The following is a 16,069-nucleotide window of genomic DNA, read 5'->3' as shown; positions in this document are numbered from 1 at the left end:
TGGTTTTACTTGTTCTCATGTCATGTAGGTTAGTCTTTAATCTGTGGAGATTCCGGGCCAACCCTGGATAATTTGCAGCTCTAATGAAGTGTGAAGGTTACCAAAATGAGCTAAGCAGCACAAATTCCCACTGCTTGCAACATAGCACCAAACTACCCAACCTGGTTGATGCTGTGTTTTATAGCATTCAAAGCAAATTGGCCCATTGTTTCTTCGTTATTTCTCCGACAGAGCTACCCACAGTACTATTCTCATTGGTAGTATCTAGAGGAGACATTGCCTCAAGAAGGTAACATCTATCATTCAAGATCCTCACCATCTGGGCTATGCCATCTTCTTACAGCTACCATTGGGCATGAGGTCAAGCCTGAAGTCCCAAATCACCAATTTCAAGAACTTTTCCTTTCCTTCAACCACTTGGTTCTTGAACCAACCAGCACAACCCTTTTTAGTAGTTTAGAAACACTATGACATTTTGATCACTTTGCACTAAATGGACTTTGTTTTCTTGTTGTTCTAATTATGCTTTTATTATTGTAAAATTTGTGTATTATATATTTAATATTTTTTGTTTGTGAATGCTGCTTACATGATGCCATGTACCTACGATGCTGCTGCAAGTAGGTTTTTCATTGCACAAGTACATGTATGCACAGGTGTAAAGGACAAACAACTTCAAAACTCATTCACCCCTTCAGCGGAGACAGACAAAGTGCCACAAAATTAGTGCATAAAATTGCTTTATTTATTTTCACATATACTTGATCTGAAAAAAATGCATAAAAACCTCCCTAATTTTTTCTTATCCCACATCATTTGATAAAAAAAATCATCATTGCTAGCACAGAAAGTTGTTTATATTAATCCAACATCTCATAATGTTGCCATTTTTACCTATTCGGCAAGCTACAATTAAATGCAACATCTTTACACTTCTCCCACAAGGGCAATCACCAGCCCTACGGAGATTATTAGTGACTTAAGTGGCTCAAGGTGCATATGAGAGATTACAAATGTACACAGTCTATCACAGAGGGGAGGAATGGGCTGAGGTTATGACTGGGAGTAGCAAGGCAGAGTTCATATACTGTGCATCCTTCACTGGTTTGTAGTCCACCCTTCAACCTTCGCTGCTCCCAGTATTTACAGTAATGAAAATATTAACACAAAGTAATGAATGTTTGGTATTTCAGTGAATGATTGAAGTGATTCAGTAGTCAAATGCATTTCAAGTATAATCACATTGGAAGACTTTGTGTGCAGTGATGGGTAGAAGAAAAACACACTATGTCACATCCCTGGAGTCCTGTTAACCCAGCCCTGTACTCACAGACCTACACCGGCTCCTTGCCTGGCAACACTTTGCCTTTAAAGTTCTCATCCTCTTCATGGGCTTGGTGTTCTGTCATCTCTGTCCACTGGCCCACCCCTGCTCCCACTGACAAATCTGTCTTCACCTGCCAATACCGTTCCTGAACCTCTGATTCTCTCTCCTCCTTTAATACCCAGCTCCCTGTCCTCCTCAGTCTTGTCCTGTCCACAGCTTGGTTTGCTTGTGTTAGCGGGGCTGTAGGTAGAAGCTGCAGTTCCCTGCTGCTCTCTGTAAAAGCTGGAATTTCAACACTGCTATTTTAGGAATGGATTAAATGTAATACTTTTCTACAAAAGACTGCAATCATTTGCCAAGTAGACTTAAATGTCCTGGGTGTGTGCTTCATGTTGCGTAAGTATGTGTAGACTTGGTTTGAAATGTTCAACATTACAACTCTCCTATCAAATTTCTGCTTGTTAAACCTCATGTGGCTTTAATCCATGATCGCTGTGTTAGAGTATCCAACAGCAGCCAGTTTCCTGATGGGTATGGGAGGTTATAACTGTCTCTCTCTCCTCCTGGGCAATAGAGAGTCAGTAACAAGTGCCAATGTTGCCATGAGTTGACATGTTCTAAAGTCACCCTTTCAGATGTCACAGTACGCAGAGCATATCCACCACACAGCAGTGACTGCTGAGATGCAGAACGCTTCAATTTTCCATGAGGCCCAGGGTATATATTACAATGAACTTGCAGGATTGCTCAAATGACCATATATCAGGATTACATTAAACCTGTATTAGATTTGTGGGGCTGTTTTTCTGTTTTTTTCCCACCCCTATTTTACAACCCTCCATACCATCTCCCCATCCTTTACTACTGCCTGTTTTGACAAGTTCCTATCCCTTCCCACTTCCACATTTTCCAATCTATCACCAACCTAATTCCCCAATTTCCCACTCCCCATTTCCATCACTTCCACCCCTCTGTAAAAATTAGCCAATGATCTGCTCTGAGTGCAATTGATCAAGGCTAGGTAAGATGCCCATCCCTCTTCCTGTATCCACATCGACAAGCACATACTCCTTGACACTCTGAACCCACTTCTCGGATGAAGTCACATCAACAACTATTGGCCCTTTGACAATGCTTACCCCCTCTGGTATTGGGGATGTAACAAGTAGAATACCATATAGTGAGCTCTGAGAAAACCATCCCCACCCCAGAGCCCACCTCACCTCTCACTGACATTGGTAATACTGGACAGGGCAAACGTCATTCACAACTCCGGTTATATGAATTATTGATGCAAGTAAACATTTGATTAGAATAGAGAGAGAGAGACAAAGAAATGTAGGTGAGCATCTCAACTGCACATTCTTAAAGAGCTTCAGCAAGAAGCACGAGGAGTAGAAGCAGGAGTAGGTCTTTCAGCTCTTCCAACCTGTTATGACATTCAATATGATTTTGTGGTTCAAACCCACTTTCCTCCACCAGCAGCCCCACCCAGCCTATGCCCCTGATTCCAGGTATCCAAAACTTGACCAATAACACTGGGTAACCAATCAGCCAAGCTTGTACATTCCCAGTGACTGAACCTCTAGAGTTCTCAAGGGAAGAGAAATTCTAATATTCACAGCCCTCCAAGTGAGGACATCTGTATTAGTTGGCCGGCCCCTTATACTGAGAGAATTTCTCCAGCTCCAGGCTCCACAGCCTGAGGTAACAGGTTCTTGGTCCTTTTGGTCACAGAGGGATCACTCCTCAACCAGGGAATACCCAACTTCATCTCTCCACACAGGAAGATCCCAAGTCCCAAGTCCCAGAGTATCTCTCTGCATAAGCCCAAACATCTTCAAGTATTCTAAACAGAGTCAGTCCAATCTTCTAACATAACGGATAGTACACCCTTTCATGTGCTGTGTAGGAGAAGCTGAAACAATTCAAGATCACTAAAAGCTTTAAAGGAATAAAGAGGTTAACAGGGCTGACAGAGAGTATCTATTCGTGGTGGGGCTGAACCTTAAACTCAGCGTCCATTCAAGGGTAATATCAGGACTGTCTTCCTCATATGAAGGTCAGTCTGGGCCCCTCTTGCCCAGAGAGTAACCAAGACTAGGGTCAAATGAATTTTTTTGAAACTGAGGGTGACTTTTGCTGGATGAGGGAATAAACATTAAGGAACCAAGGCAGGGAGATGGAATTTGAGATAAGATCAGGCTGAGTTTAATTACATCATAGACCAGGCTTGCATTTTGAGGATGTGACTACATAGATAAAGGCAACTGGTAGATAGGTGCACTGGAATTAGCAGGCCTTCTAGAATGTCCCAAGGAGGAGGGTGGTCAACAAGGTTCATCCACAAGGAGCTGAGGGGAAAGCATTATTGTGTTGAGAAATATTTGTCAGATATAAAGCAGAGTGGGGATAAATAGATCTTTCTTAGTTTGGCACCATAGGGACCAGTGCTTGAACCTCAGTTACTCACGATGTCTTTCAATAAATTGACTAAGGGACCAATATCAAATCTCCATGTTTGCCAATGCTACAAATTTAGGTGGGACTATGAATAAGGAGAAGGGTTCAAAGAGGCACCCAGGGAATATGGACAAGTGAATGAATGGGAAAGAACATGGCAAATGGAATGTAGTGTGGAAAACTGTGTAAAAGAGAAAAACGGAACATTTTTAAACAATAAATTGTTTTGAATTTGAAAGTGACCTGAATATTCAAGTACACAAGTCACTGAGATCTGACATGTGATTAGGGTGGCAAATAGTATATCAGTCTTTATTATGATAGGGTATGAGAGGGGTAAAGATATCTTACCCAAACACATTGAGCCTTGATGGGACTGCATCTAGAGCATTGAAAACAGTTTTAAATCCCTTACAGGAGGAAGTAAATGCCATAGGAGGAATACAGAAAGAATTCACTAGGATTGCCAGTCTACGACTTTACTATATCAGGAGAGACTGAGTGGAAGTCTCTAGAGTCCAGAAGAATCAGTGATCTTATTGAAACTTACAAAATTCTTAAGGGCTGGACAGGGAGATTGCTATTCCTGGCTGAGGTGTCTGGGACATAAGGGGTCGGCCATTTATGACTGAGAAGGAAGTTCTGCACTCAGTAGGTGACGAGCCTTTGGAATACATCAGCTTGAAGTGTTGTGGAGGCTCAGTCACTCCGTTCATTTAACACAGAAATCAGTAGATTTCCGGATATCAAGGGAATCAGGGAGATAGTACAGGGATATAGCAGTACAGAAATCATCCATGATTTTGATAAAACGACGAACAAACTTGAAGGATCAAATGACTGCCATCTGCTCCTATTCTGTTTGCACGTGTGGACGAATGGGCTTCAGTTCCCACCTCCCCGGACTGAGACTGAGCCTGGTTGTGCCGAATGTATTCATTACACTGAAGACAGTTGTAGTTAATTTCTGAACCTGCACTGCGGATCCAACAGAAAGGTAGGAAGAACACTACCCGACCCACACTTGGGAGGACACCACCTCGGAACTCAGCATAGCCTTCTCTGTGGCCATTCCAACAGCACAGGTGGGCAGCACAACTCCGACAATAATCTGCCTTCTGTGTTCAAGCCAAGATTTATGAATTGAATTAGTTCCTCTGTACCAAGGGGCAATCTTCTAACCCAACGTGACCAAAGCTACTGAGATTAACGGAGAGTGACAGAAGGTGGTTAAAATCAGCACCTCGCCCAGTCCTGCGGGCTAAATCAGCACTGTGCTGAAGTTGACCTCTGCTCAATCCCAGAAGCAAGTGGGCTATCCACCAGCAAGTACGCATGAGCACAGAGCATGCAGGGTATTAAAGGAAAGAGCTTGCATCTTGGTCCCCAAATTAATTAAAATCATTATCCTATTTTTACATGTGGGAGAATAAGGCTAAGCACTGTACAAAAAAAGTGTCATTTAAAAATAATTATTTAAATTACTGCTTGGTCACAAATAAAATAATAGTTTTAATCTCTCGCAATGCTTTAAAAAGGGCTTCAAAGATGTGTTCAAGAGTGTTAATGATCTAGTGACCCCAGTTTTAACCTTTCAGATTGAGATTAGTAATCACAGCGGCATACAATAATAATCATTTGTACAGAATTTCTGTCACTCTAGAAATGAGAGGTAGAGCTATGTCTGACTACAGACTGTGTCTGCTGCTAGATAATAATATATCCCACCTGATAATTACTGGATCAAATGATAAAAGGAGTTCAATATAAGACGTCAGGTGTGAAGAGACTATGATGTATCTGTAATTAGTTTATCCAGCAAGCAGGGCAAAAGTGTCATTGGAACAATAACCTTTGCATAGTCAGCAATTCCCCGCTAGTCCTTCATTTTGGCTCTTAATAAGGTCATAAGGAATAACTGAGCTAGACTGGTCTGCCATGGCAGAGTAGTTAAAAGAGGAGAGGAGCATCTTGCTGCTGTAGCGTACCAAACTGGCCTCTCCTCAATTCCCCACCTGCCTCTTACATTCTTCGAGAAAGACGTTAGTCCTGGAAGGGTTTGGAGGGCTCTCTGGAAGAGTTTGTGAGGTGGGGTGGGTTGCGTAGATGGAGAGCAAAGGAAAAGTGCCTCGGGCCTTCCCCAGCTTTCTGACCAGACTGCAATTCCCAAACACAAGGCGAGTCTGCCTTGCAGCGTTGGCGGGTGAGAACGTGTGCGATCTGCACTGGGTCGCTGGCTCAGAGCGCTGTTTCTGTTCCCTTGCTTCTCCATAAGGAGCCTGGTTCGTAGTCGGGCTCAAGTTCGATTCTTATCTGAGGCACAGTTCTCAATGGAGTGGTTGGAGGGCTGCAAAACAAATGGAAGAAGCTTTAATGAGCGGGTAATTGAAGATCAGCAAACCCCTCTCCACCACAGCACTGGTTTGGAATTGGAGCTAAACAGGACAGGCAGAGGCCACTCAGAGAAACACAGAATGCTGCAGCGGACCTTCTGGCCCTATGAGCCTACTCCAGGATCTGCACCAATCATGACTAAACCTTGCCGCAGTAACAAAGCACCAGGCCGTATGCAAGGTTTCAATCTGAATCTCTGACTATTCCTCTGCTGCTCCATCCACCACGTTCCTCCGGAGAACCGCGGGTTGCTCCCGGTTCCAGCTCCCACAGTCTCTCCGGTGATCCCAGAACTCGATCTGGTGAACCCTTGCAGCACTCACTCTACAGTAAGTAGACCCTTCCTCCCTTAGATGTGGAGACAAAAACTGCACATAACACCCCGTGGTCTTACCAATCTCCTATTCAACTGTGTCATAGGTATAAAGGGAGGATGTCCTGAAGGGAGCATTTAAGGAGTTAAGGAGTAGAAAATGGAAAAGTGGGACCTCCAGGGTAGTAATCTCTGGGTTGCTGCCTGTGTCACATATCAGTGAAGGTTAAGAATAGAATGGTTTGGCAGATGAATGTATGGCTGAGGAATTGGTGCAGGGGGCAGGGCTTCAGATTTTTGGATTATTGGGATCCCTTCTGGGGAAGGTATGACCTGTACAAAAGGGACAGATTACACCTGAACCCGAGGGCGACCAATATCCTTGTGGGCAGGTTTGCAAGAACTTTTGGGGAGGGTTTAAACTAATTTGGCAAGGGGGATGGAAAACTGAGTGACAGGGCTGAGGATGGGCCAGTTGATAAAAAGCAGATGCAGTGTGTAGTGTGACTGTCAGGAAGGACAAGCTGATAATAGGGCAAAATCGCAGTCAGTGGGATGAGTTGCACAATAGCATGGGTACAGAATCAAAAAGGATGATGAATCCAAGACTGCAGGTGTTATATTGAATGTACACAGTGCACGGAATAAGGTAGATGATCTTGCTGGAGAGGTAGTAATGGGGAGTCAAGGAAATGACAGACGAACTAAATAAGTATTTTGCATCAGTCTTCACTGTGGAAGACACCAGCAGTATGCTGGAGGTTCGAGAGTGTCAAGGGGCAGAAGTGAGTGCAGATACTATTATTAAGGAGAAGGTGCTTAGGACGCAGAAAGGTCTGAAGATAGACAAATCACTTGGACCAGATGAACTGTATCCCAGGGTTCTGAAAGAGGAAGCTGAAGAGATCGTGGAGGCATCACTAATGATCTTTCAAGAATCACTAGATTCTGGCATGGTTCAGGAGGACTGGAAAATAGCAAATGTCACTTGAAGAAGGGAGGAGGCAGAAGAAAAGAAATCATTGGCCAGTGAGATTGACCTCTGTGGTTGGGAAGATGTTGGAGTCAATTGTTAAGGATGAGGCATCAGGGTACTTAGAGGCACATAAAATAGGCCAAAATCAACATGGTTTCCTTAACAGGAAATCTTGCCTGACAAATCCTTTGGAATACTTTGAGGAAATAACAAATAGGATAGACAAAGGAGAATGGCAAATGTCACTTACTTGGATTTTCAGAAGGTGTTTGACAAGGTGCTGCACATGAGGCTGCTTAACAAGAGCCCATGGTAGTACAGGAAAGATACTAGAAAGAACAGAGCATTGACTGACTGTCTGCAGGCAAGAGTGGGAATAAAGGGAGCCTTTTCTGCTTGGCTGCCAGTGACTAGTGGTGTTCCTCAGGAGTCTGTGCTGGGACTGATTCTTTTACGTTATATGCCAATGACTTGGGTGACGGAATTAATGGCTTCATTGCAAAGTTTGCGAAAGTTAAGGCGGCAGGTGGAGGGGTAGGTAGTGCTGAGGAAGCAGGGAGTTTGAAGGAGGACAAACGGACTAGGAGAATGGGCAAAGGAGTGGCAGGTAGAATACATTGTTGGGAATTGCATGGTTATGCACTCTGGTAGAAGGAATAGAAGTGTAGACTACTTTCCAAACGGGAAGAAAATTCAAATATCCAAGGTGCAAAGAGTCTTGGGAGTAAGGGCTAGATGAGTTAGGTCTTTTCTTTTTGGAGCAAAGGAGAATAAGAGGTGACTAGATAGAAGTGAATAAGATGATAAGTTGTATAGATAGAGTGGACAGCCAGTGCCTTTTCTGCAGGGTAGCAATGACTTAGCTCACCCAACCTTTACTCATAAAGCACGGTCTCTAATCTAGGCAGCATCCCAATAGATTTTCTCCACACCGTCTCCAAGCCTTCTTCATTTCTTCCTCCTGCAACACGAGCTCAGATGATCTCTCTCCACACATGCTGGCTGATTTTCTGGGTGTTTCCACCAACTGCTGTTCTCTGCACTTAACACTTCTAACCAGAAGATCACAATCGGTTTCAATTGGTAATAACTTCTCCTCCTTACTGACGATCAACACTGGCGCACCTCAGGAATGTGTGCTTAACACACTGCTCTTCTCTCTCCACATCCATGTCTGTGTGGCTAGGCATAGCTGAAATGCCATCTATAAATTTGCTGATGATACAACCATTGTTGGCAGAATCTCAGATGGGGATGAGAGGGCATACAGGAGTGAGATATACTAACTAGAGGAGTGGTGTCACCACAACAACCATGCACTCAACATTAGTAAGATGAAAGAGCTGATTGTGGACTTCAGAAAGGGTAAGACGAGGGAACACATACCAATCCTCATAGAGGGATCAGAAGTTGGAGAGAGTGAGCAGTTTCAAGTACCTGGGTGTCAAGATCTCTGAGGATTCCAACATATCAATGCAGCTATAAAGAAGGCAAGCAGTGGCTATACTTCATTAGGAGTTTGAGGAGATTTGGTTTGTCACCTAAAACACTCGAAAATTTCTACAGATGTATATTTCTTACCCCTTATGGGTGATGTGTATGCATATTCTCCCGTCAAACTAGGGTCCTCTAACAGAGACCCGGGAGATTGAGGGATCGACACAGTATCCTTGCTGCTCCTAGTAGTGCGCTCTTCTGCACTGAGATCTCAGATGTTGTTCCCAGGATTTGTTGGAGCCACTCTCCCAGTCCAGGTGTCACACCTCCAAGTGCTCCTGTCACCACCGAGATTACTCGCTTTAACTTTCTACATCGTTTCAAGCCCTGGCATTTCTCCAGCTTCTCGTATTCTTCCTTCCTGATGTTACTGCAGCATCTATTACTATCGCTTTCTTCTGTTCCTTGTCCAGTATTACTACGTCTGGCTGGTTGGCCAGTACCTGCTCACCGGTCTGTACTTGGAGGTCCTAAAGTATCTTAACCGTCATTCTCTGCTACCTTCTCAAGTGTTTCCCATTTGGACATGGGAGTGTCCAATCCATACTCAGCACTGATGTTCCTGTACACAATTCCTGCAACTCGGTTGTGCCGTTCGGTGTATGCTGTCCCTGCCTGCATCTTGCACCCCGCTACCATGTGCTGGATGGTTTCAGTGGATTCCCTGCACAGTCTGTATCTTGGGTCTTGTCTGGGGTGAGAGACCCCTGCCTCTATTGCTCTTGAGCTCAGCACCTGTTGTTGTGCAGCCATGAGCAGTGACTCTGTGCTGTCCCTCAGCCCTGCCACTTCCACCCATGGGTAGGACTTTCTGATGTCAGCCACCTCTGATATCTGGTGATGGTACATCCTGTGCAGTGGCTTGTCCTGACATGGCCTCTGGTCCTCTGGCTCTGCTTCACCCATGTCCACTTCTTTCTTTTTCCATCTTTTTATTATCATTATTAATAACAACAAAATAAAATTGGTACATAGATAATGGGATTACAAACGTACATATTTCAACTAACTATAAAAGATTCCAAGAACAATGATTACAGTATAAATAAGTATTCCCACATCGTAAATGATACAATATACAAACAGACAAGGCAAACCTAGGTGTATCATAATATAAAATAAAAAGAAATAAGAAAAAGGAAAACCCATGTCCACTTCCATGTCCCCTGCCTGTTGTCCGAGGTTTTCTCCTGGCAGGTCGTTCCTAGGGGCCACCTTCCTGACATACTCATGGATATTTCACTTTTCTTCCAGGACTGTGGCCTTGACAAGTCCCTGTCCTTCTTGATTCCGGCTGGCGTACAGTTGCTCAATGTCGGACTTTGGATTGAATCCTCCATGTATGGTTAGTAGTTTCCAGGTATCAATGTCAGCGGCTTCCAGTTCGTTCCTTAGCCAGCACACTATTGTGGCTGGGTATCTGATGACTGGTAGCGTGAATGTGTTGATGGCTGTGATCTTGTTCTTCCTGTTCAGCTGGCTTTTTAGGACTTGTCTCACTCTTTGTCCCCATCGCGGCTTCCACGCACCCACAGGATCCCCAGGTATCTGTAGCTTCCTGTACATCTGGTACGTGGCCTTCAGGTGACTCGGCTCCTTCAGTCTGGATGAGTTTGCCTCTTTTCACTACCACCCGGCTGCACTTTTCCAGTCCAAATGACATCCCGATGTCTCCGCTGTTCACCCTTGTCAGGTGGACTAGTGAGTCAATGTCTCTCTCACTTCTGGCAGACAGCTTGATGTCGTCCATTAAAGGAGGTGGCTGATGGTCTCTCCACTCCTGAAACTGGACACATGTCCACTCTCTGAGATGATCTGGCTGAGGGGGGTCAGGCCTTTGCAGAACAGCAGTGGGGAGAGTGCATCACCTGGTATATTCCATGTCTGATGGTCACTTGTGATATTGGCTTTGAGGTAACTTCTAGCATTGTCTTCCAACAGCCCATTGAGTTCTTGATGAAGGTCCTTAGTGTCTTGTTGACCGTGTACAGAGACAGGCATTCCAGGATGATCCATGTGTGGGGCATTGAGTCGTATGTTTTCTGGTCATCGATCCAGGCCGTGTTTAGGTCAGTTTGCCTGGTCTTGGAGTCACATGACTGCTTTGTCCATCAGTAGTTGGTGCTTGGAGTCTCTGGTTCCATCACCAATCCCCCTCTGAGCAGGTCAGGAATTTACACACGTTTCTTCAGCCTGATCCCTGATAGGAGTTTCCATGTTGTTGACGGGCAGGTGATAGGCTGGTAGTTCGACGTTGTTGCTCCTTTGTGAGGATCCTTCATAACGAGTACTGCCCTTCTTTGAGCTGCCAGCCGTGTATGCAATGCTGTTGGTTTCTTCAGCCAAAAAGCATGGATCGTGTCAAGCCCTGGTGTTGTCCAGGTCTTCATAATTGCTACCCATTGTTGGACATCTACTGCTATGATGGTGACTGGTTCTTCCTCTGGGAGCTTGCAGAGACTTGCTTCTAGGTTTTTCAGCCATTGGGCGCTGGCGTTACGTGATGCTTCTTTCTCCCACATACTCTTCCAGTGCTCCTCAGTTGCTGTTTTAGGTACTGGCACGTCGTTGCTCTGGAACTGTGCAAATACTTTTCCTGGTTCTTTGGAGAAGAGTGCATTTATTTGCTTGGCTTCTGTGTCCTTGGTATACCTCTGTAGTCTGGTTGCCAGAGCTGTTAGCTGTTGCTTGGCAGTTTCCAGGGCTTCAGCTATGGACATATCTCTGTACTTCCTTAATAGCCGAGATGAGTCTTTGGCCTTCCCTACTTTCTGCAGCTCAGCTAGTCTGCTGTGCTGACCTCCACCCTTGTGGTTTTCATCTTGGCTTCTAATTGTTGTCTCTGGGATGGGTGGGGGGGGGGGCTATATCAATACACCCCACTGCAAATTATTTATTATTTTCTCAATGTTTATCATGTATTGCATTGTACTGCTGCCACTATTTTAACAAATTTCACAACATATGCCATTGATATTAAGCCTGATTCTAATTCTGTTTGGTTTGCCTTTTCTCCCCTAGCTGCTGGGGTTGTCACCTTGCTCTCTCGTCCCTATCTTTGACATGCTCTCTCTTCTCCCACCTTGCCCCCTTCTCTGGAACATAAAACAACCTCACTTCTCACATTTCCAGTTCTGATCAAAAATCATCAAACAGCTTCTCTCTCCGCAGATGCTGCCTAACTTGATGAGTAATAGAGTCATTGAGAAATACACCATGGAAACAGGCCTTTTGGCCCAACTTGTCCATGCTGACCCTTTGCCTGTGTTGGCTCAAACCCCTCGATCATCCACGTACCTGTCAAAATGTCATTGTAGTTCCTCAACAACTTCCTCTGGCAGCTCATTCCACAAACCCACCCACCTCTGTGTGAAGAAGTTGCCCTTCATGCCCCTTTTAATTTGTTTTTTTTACCTCTCACCAAAACCTATGCCTTTTAGTTTTTGATTCCCTTCCCCGAGGGAAAAAAAAGCTGGTGCTTTTACCATATCTATACACCTCATGATTTTACACACTTCTATAATGTCAGCCCTCAATCTCCTACACTTCTACACCTGCCAGCCTCTCCCTAAAACTCAGGCCTTTGAGTCCTGGCAACATTAGCCCATAAAATATAGGAGCAGAATTAGGCCATTTCATCACGGCTGATCCATTTTCCCTCTCAGCCCCAATCTCCTACCTTCTCCCTGTATCCCTTCGTGCCCTGACCAATTAAGAATCTATCATATTCTGCCTTAAATATACCCATTCATTTCGTCTCCACAGCCACCTGTGGCAACAAATTCTGCAGATTCACCACTCTCTGGCTAAAGAAATTCCTAATCTCCATTCTAAATGGACATTCCTCTATTCTGAGGCTGTGCCCTTTGCTCCTAGTCCTAGACTCCATTTCTTGTATGTCTTTTCTGCACTCTTTCAAGTTTAATGACATCTTTCTTATAACAGGATGACCAAAACTATACACTGCACTCCAACTGGAGTCTTACTGATGCCTTTTACGACTCCATTTCCATTTCAGATTTCCAGCGCCTGCAGAATTTTTGTTTCAATTACTCTTTCTGATTGAACTCAGATTGAACCCTGGTCGCAGGAGCTGCAAGCCTGCAAGCCTGCTGCTTTATCAGTCACACCACTGTGCAGACCAGTTTTATGTCAATATGTTGAGTTGTGTTGTTAGTCACTCAATGTCTCTATCTGTCCATGGAACATGGACTTCATGGGCAATTAGGATCAATCTCATTAGTTTCCCTGGTTACAGGTTGGTCAGACCAGGGAAGGAAGAACATTGGACGAGTTTTTGCTACAATCCACTAGTTTAGCTGTGACCATAACTGACACAAGGTCTTCTTGCTCCAGATCAATTGAATTGATATGCCAAGATTCGATTTGAGCTCGTGTCTCTTTATCAATGGTTCAGATTCTTGGTCCACTTGTTTAAAGCACTGTAAGATATTTTCCCTTCTTCTAGTTGCCCAGAGAATGCAAGCAAGCTTGAACAATGGAAGAGTACAATCAAACCTGTCTGAAACACTTTGTAGCTGTGCTCGAAACTTTGCTAGAACTTTTTGCATAAACACAGAACTGTGATGGTGTCATTACTGCAGGAGTGTACCCGAGTACTGACAGTGAGACTGGCTTACCTTGGTATAGAGATTGACTGGAAGAAAGGGATTGGATCAGCACGAAGTATGTCGTTCAAGGAATGCTGGTGGCTTTTCTCCTGGATTGAAAAAGGGGAAAATTTGTCACTTCATCAGTTTAAAACTAAATTTACTTGGCAACCATTCCACACAGGACAGTGACACAAAAGGGGAGATCTTCCTGCTATTGGAAATGGGTGAACAGCTGTACTGTGCTCCACACTTTCTGAATTATGCCAAGGCCTTGAAATATGGAAGGGATGTACCAGAACTGTTTCAGGGATACAGGGACGAGGTGTTGGTGGAGGTTGGGATTGTTCTCCACAGCATAGAGAATGTTAAGGAGATATGGGAGTGTGGGGAGGGGACCTCATTGAAACTTACTGCATGTTGAAAAGCCAGGATTGAATGGATGTGGATAGGATGGTTCCATTAAAAGGAGAGTCCGGGACCTGAAAGCACAGCTTCAAAATAAAAGGACGTCCCTCTAAAACTGAGGAGGAGGAATTTCTTCAGGCAGAGGGTGGTGAGCCTGCTGAATTTGTTGTCTTGGAGGATTATAGTGGCTACGTCAATGGGTGTATTTAAGGCAGAAATTGATAGGTTTATAATTTGTAAGGAGGTTAAAGGTTAAGGAGAAAAGGTGGGAGGCTGGGGTTGGAAATAAATCAGCCATGACTGAAGTGCAAAGCAGACTTTAACGGCCGGATGGCCTAATTCAGCTCCTATATCTTTTGATCTCATTTAATTCAAGTGTTCAAAATGATGGAGAATTTTCCATTGGGTAAATCAGAACCAGTGACAAGGACATGGATTTAATACAACCATTAAAGGAACCAGAGTGTGGGGAGAGGGAAATATTTGTATGGCTGCTGTGATTAGGAACATGATGACCGACAGGTCCATGGAGATTTCAAGGGAATTTCAGTCATGGGTCTCTGTGAGAATGTCATGAACTGGATAGCAGTGGGTTGAAAGGCCTCTTGTGCACACTACGATTACCAGAGCATGATTGTTCTACCTCAGTTCTTCTTTGTGTTGTGTCCATGATCCCTTAATATAACCAAAAGCAGGAAAATTTCCCTCAGTAGATGCAAGAAGCTAGAACCGTTACCCACTCATCCTGTGCCACAGGGATTCAGGCCTAGCAATGATTTACTTCAAGTTCAAAACGAACCCACAAATACGCTGTTCATGGTCAAAAGGTCCCAGCTTCATGTCCACCAAGGTTTCCTTCAATGTTCACCACTGGATGGTAAGTGATCCACATCTGGGCAGTAGGTCAGGCCATATGTGGTCCAAAGACAACCAAGTGGTGGGAATGTACCCTCCAAATCAGATTCAGGTGGGAAACCCAGGATATCCAATTAATCTCATCTGCCAAGGGCTGTTGTCCAGACCAGTTATTGGTACAGTGAATGGAGAGTGATTGGTTGACTAACACCAATGACATGGGAAAGTGAGTGGGAGTTTTCACTTACCAGTGGTCCAACAAACTTGTTCCCGGGGTGGTAGCATATTTTGGAAGGCACTGAGCTCCCGAGACAAGTTGTGTGAACATCATTACCATGAACAGTGATTTGAAGTGACAATTAGTACCCAGCACTTCCAATGTGCATGATTTGGAACAGATTGCCTACCTCTATGACCTTTAACCTCCTGCTGTAGAGGCACTCCTCCCACACACTGTAGGACGAGTTTGGAAAACCATGTGCTACAGTCATGCCTAATTGTAACCCCACTCCCACCCCATCCCATAATAACCTGAATGCAACTAGGCTGGGAAACATAGACTGAAGTGGGATGAGAATGGGGTTTGAAACTACTGTTTAGCAGAAGCTGGTGAGGATGGTATTGAAAGGCAGCAAAAGTAACTAGGAAGAATTTCATTCTTCTTTCAAAACTTTGCCTATTTACTGCCAGGGATGTGAGACTCTAACCTAAGGAAGGAAGTTGACACCCTTAGCTTATCACTGCCCAGAACCCAGAGAGAAAAGGTCAGGGGGTCTGTACTGGACGGCAGTATAGCAGAGCCTATGGATCTATGATCAGCAGGCAAGGATACATTTCACCACCATCACCAGATGGGGGTGTAGTATTTGATGCCCACTCCATTCACAAAAGATGATCATCTCAGCTAGATCAGGGGGCCTTCGCATCTACCTGTGGTCCAATCACCAAACATTTCCAAGTGACTGACACCCAATAAAAAACTGAGCTGTAGCCAATAACAAAAAAAAAACTGGACAAATGTAGACAAGGCTACTGATTGCCCAACATCTTCATGGAGGTAGTTCCCAATTGCATAAGGTCAGACCCCTACCTGGGATCTGAGGAACACAGTGGAAGTCACCCCTAACGATCCTGTTCCAACTGGCCTTTAACCCCACGAAGGACAAGGTCTAGAAATTAAACTTTTGGTCCACATCCACTGTATTAAAGGCAGTACTGGGACTAGG

General features: G+C 44.5%; 1 protein-coding gene across 6 annotated transcripts in view; it reads right to left on the bottom strand.

Annotated features, from left to right (window-relative positions):
• Window positions 1–723: 723 nt before the first annotated feature.
• The window catches only part of LOC140726256 (electrogenic sodium bicarbonate cotransporter 1-like), a 199,507-nt gene continuing 184,161 nt past the window's right edge, over window positions 724–16,069 (bottom strand). For all 6 annotated transcript variants that reach the window (XM_073042380.1, XM_073042382.1, XM_073042383.1 and 3 more), the window contains 2 exons: window positions 13,611–13,690; window positions 724–6,137 (listed from right to left, as the gene is read on the bottom strand). In XM_073042380.1, the coding sequence (XP_072898481.1) occupies window positions 6,029–6,137; window positions 13,611–13,690 (189 nt within the window). In that variant the 3' untranslated portion in view covers window positions 724–6,028. The remainder of the gene's footprint in view (window positions 6,138–13,610; window positions 13,691–16,069) is intronic.

This window comes from Hemitrygon akajei, chromosome 4 (genome assembly GCF_048418815.1).
Source record: "Hemitrygon akajei chromosome 4, sHemAka1.3, whole genome shotgun sequence".
Lineage (NCBI taxonomy): Eukaryota > Metazoa > Chordata > Chondrichthyes > Myliobatiformes > Dasyatidae > Hemitrygon > Hemitrygon akajei.
Note: the sequence above shows the minus strand (reverse complement) of the source record. Positions and strands in the feature narration are given on the sequence as shown.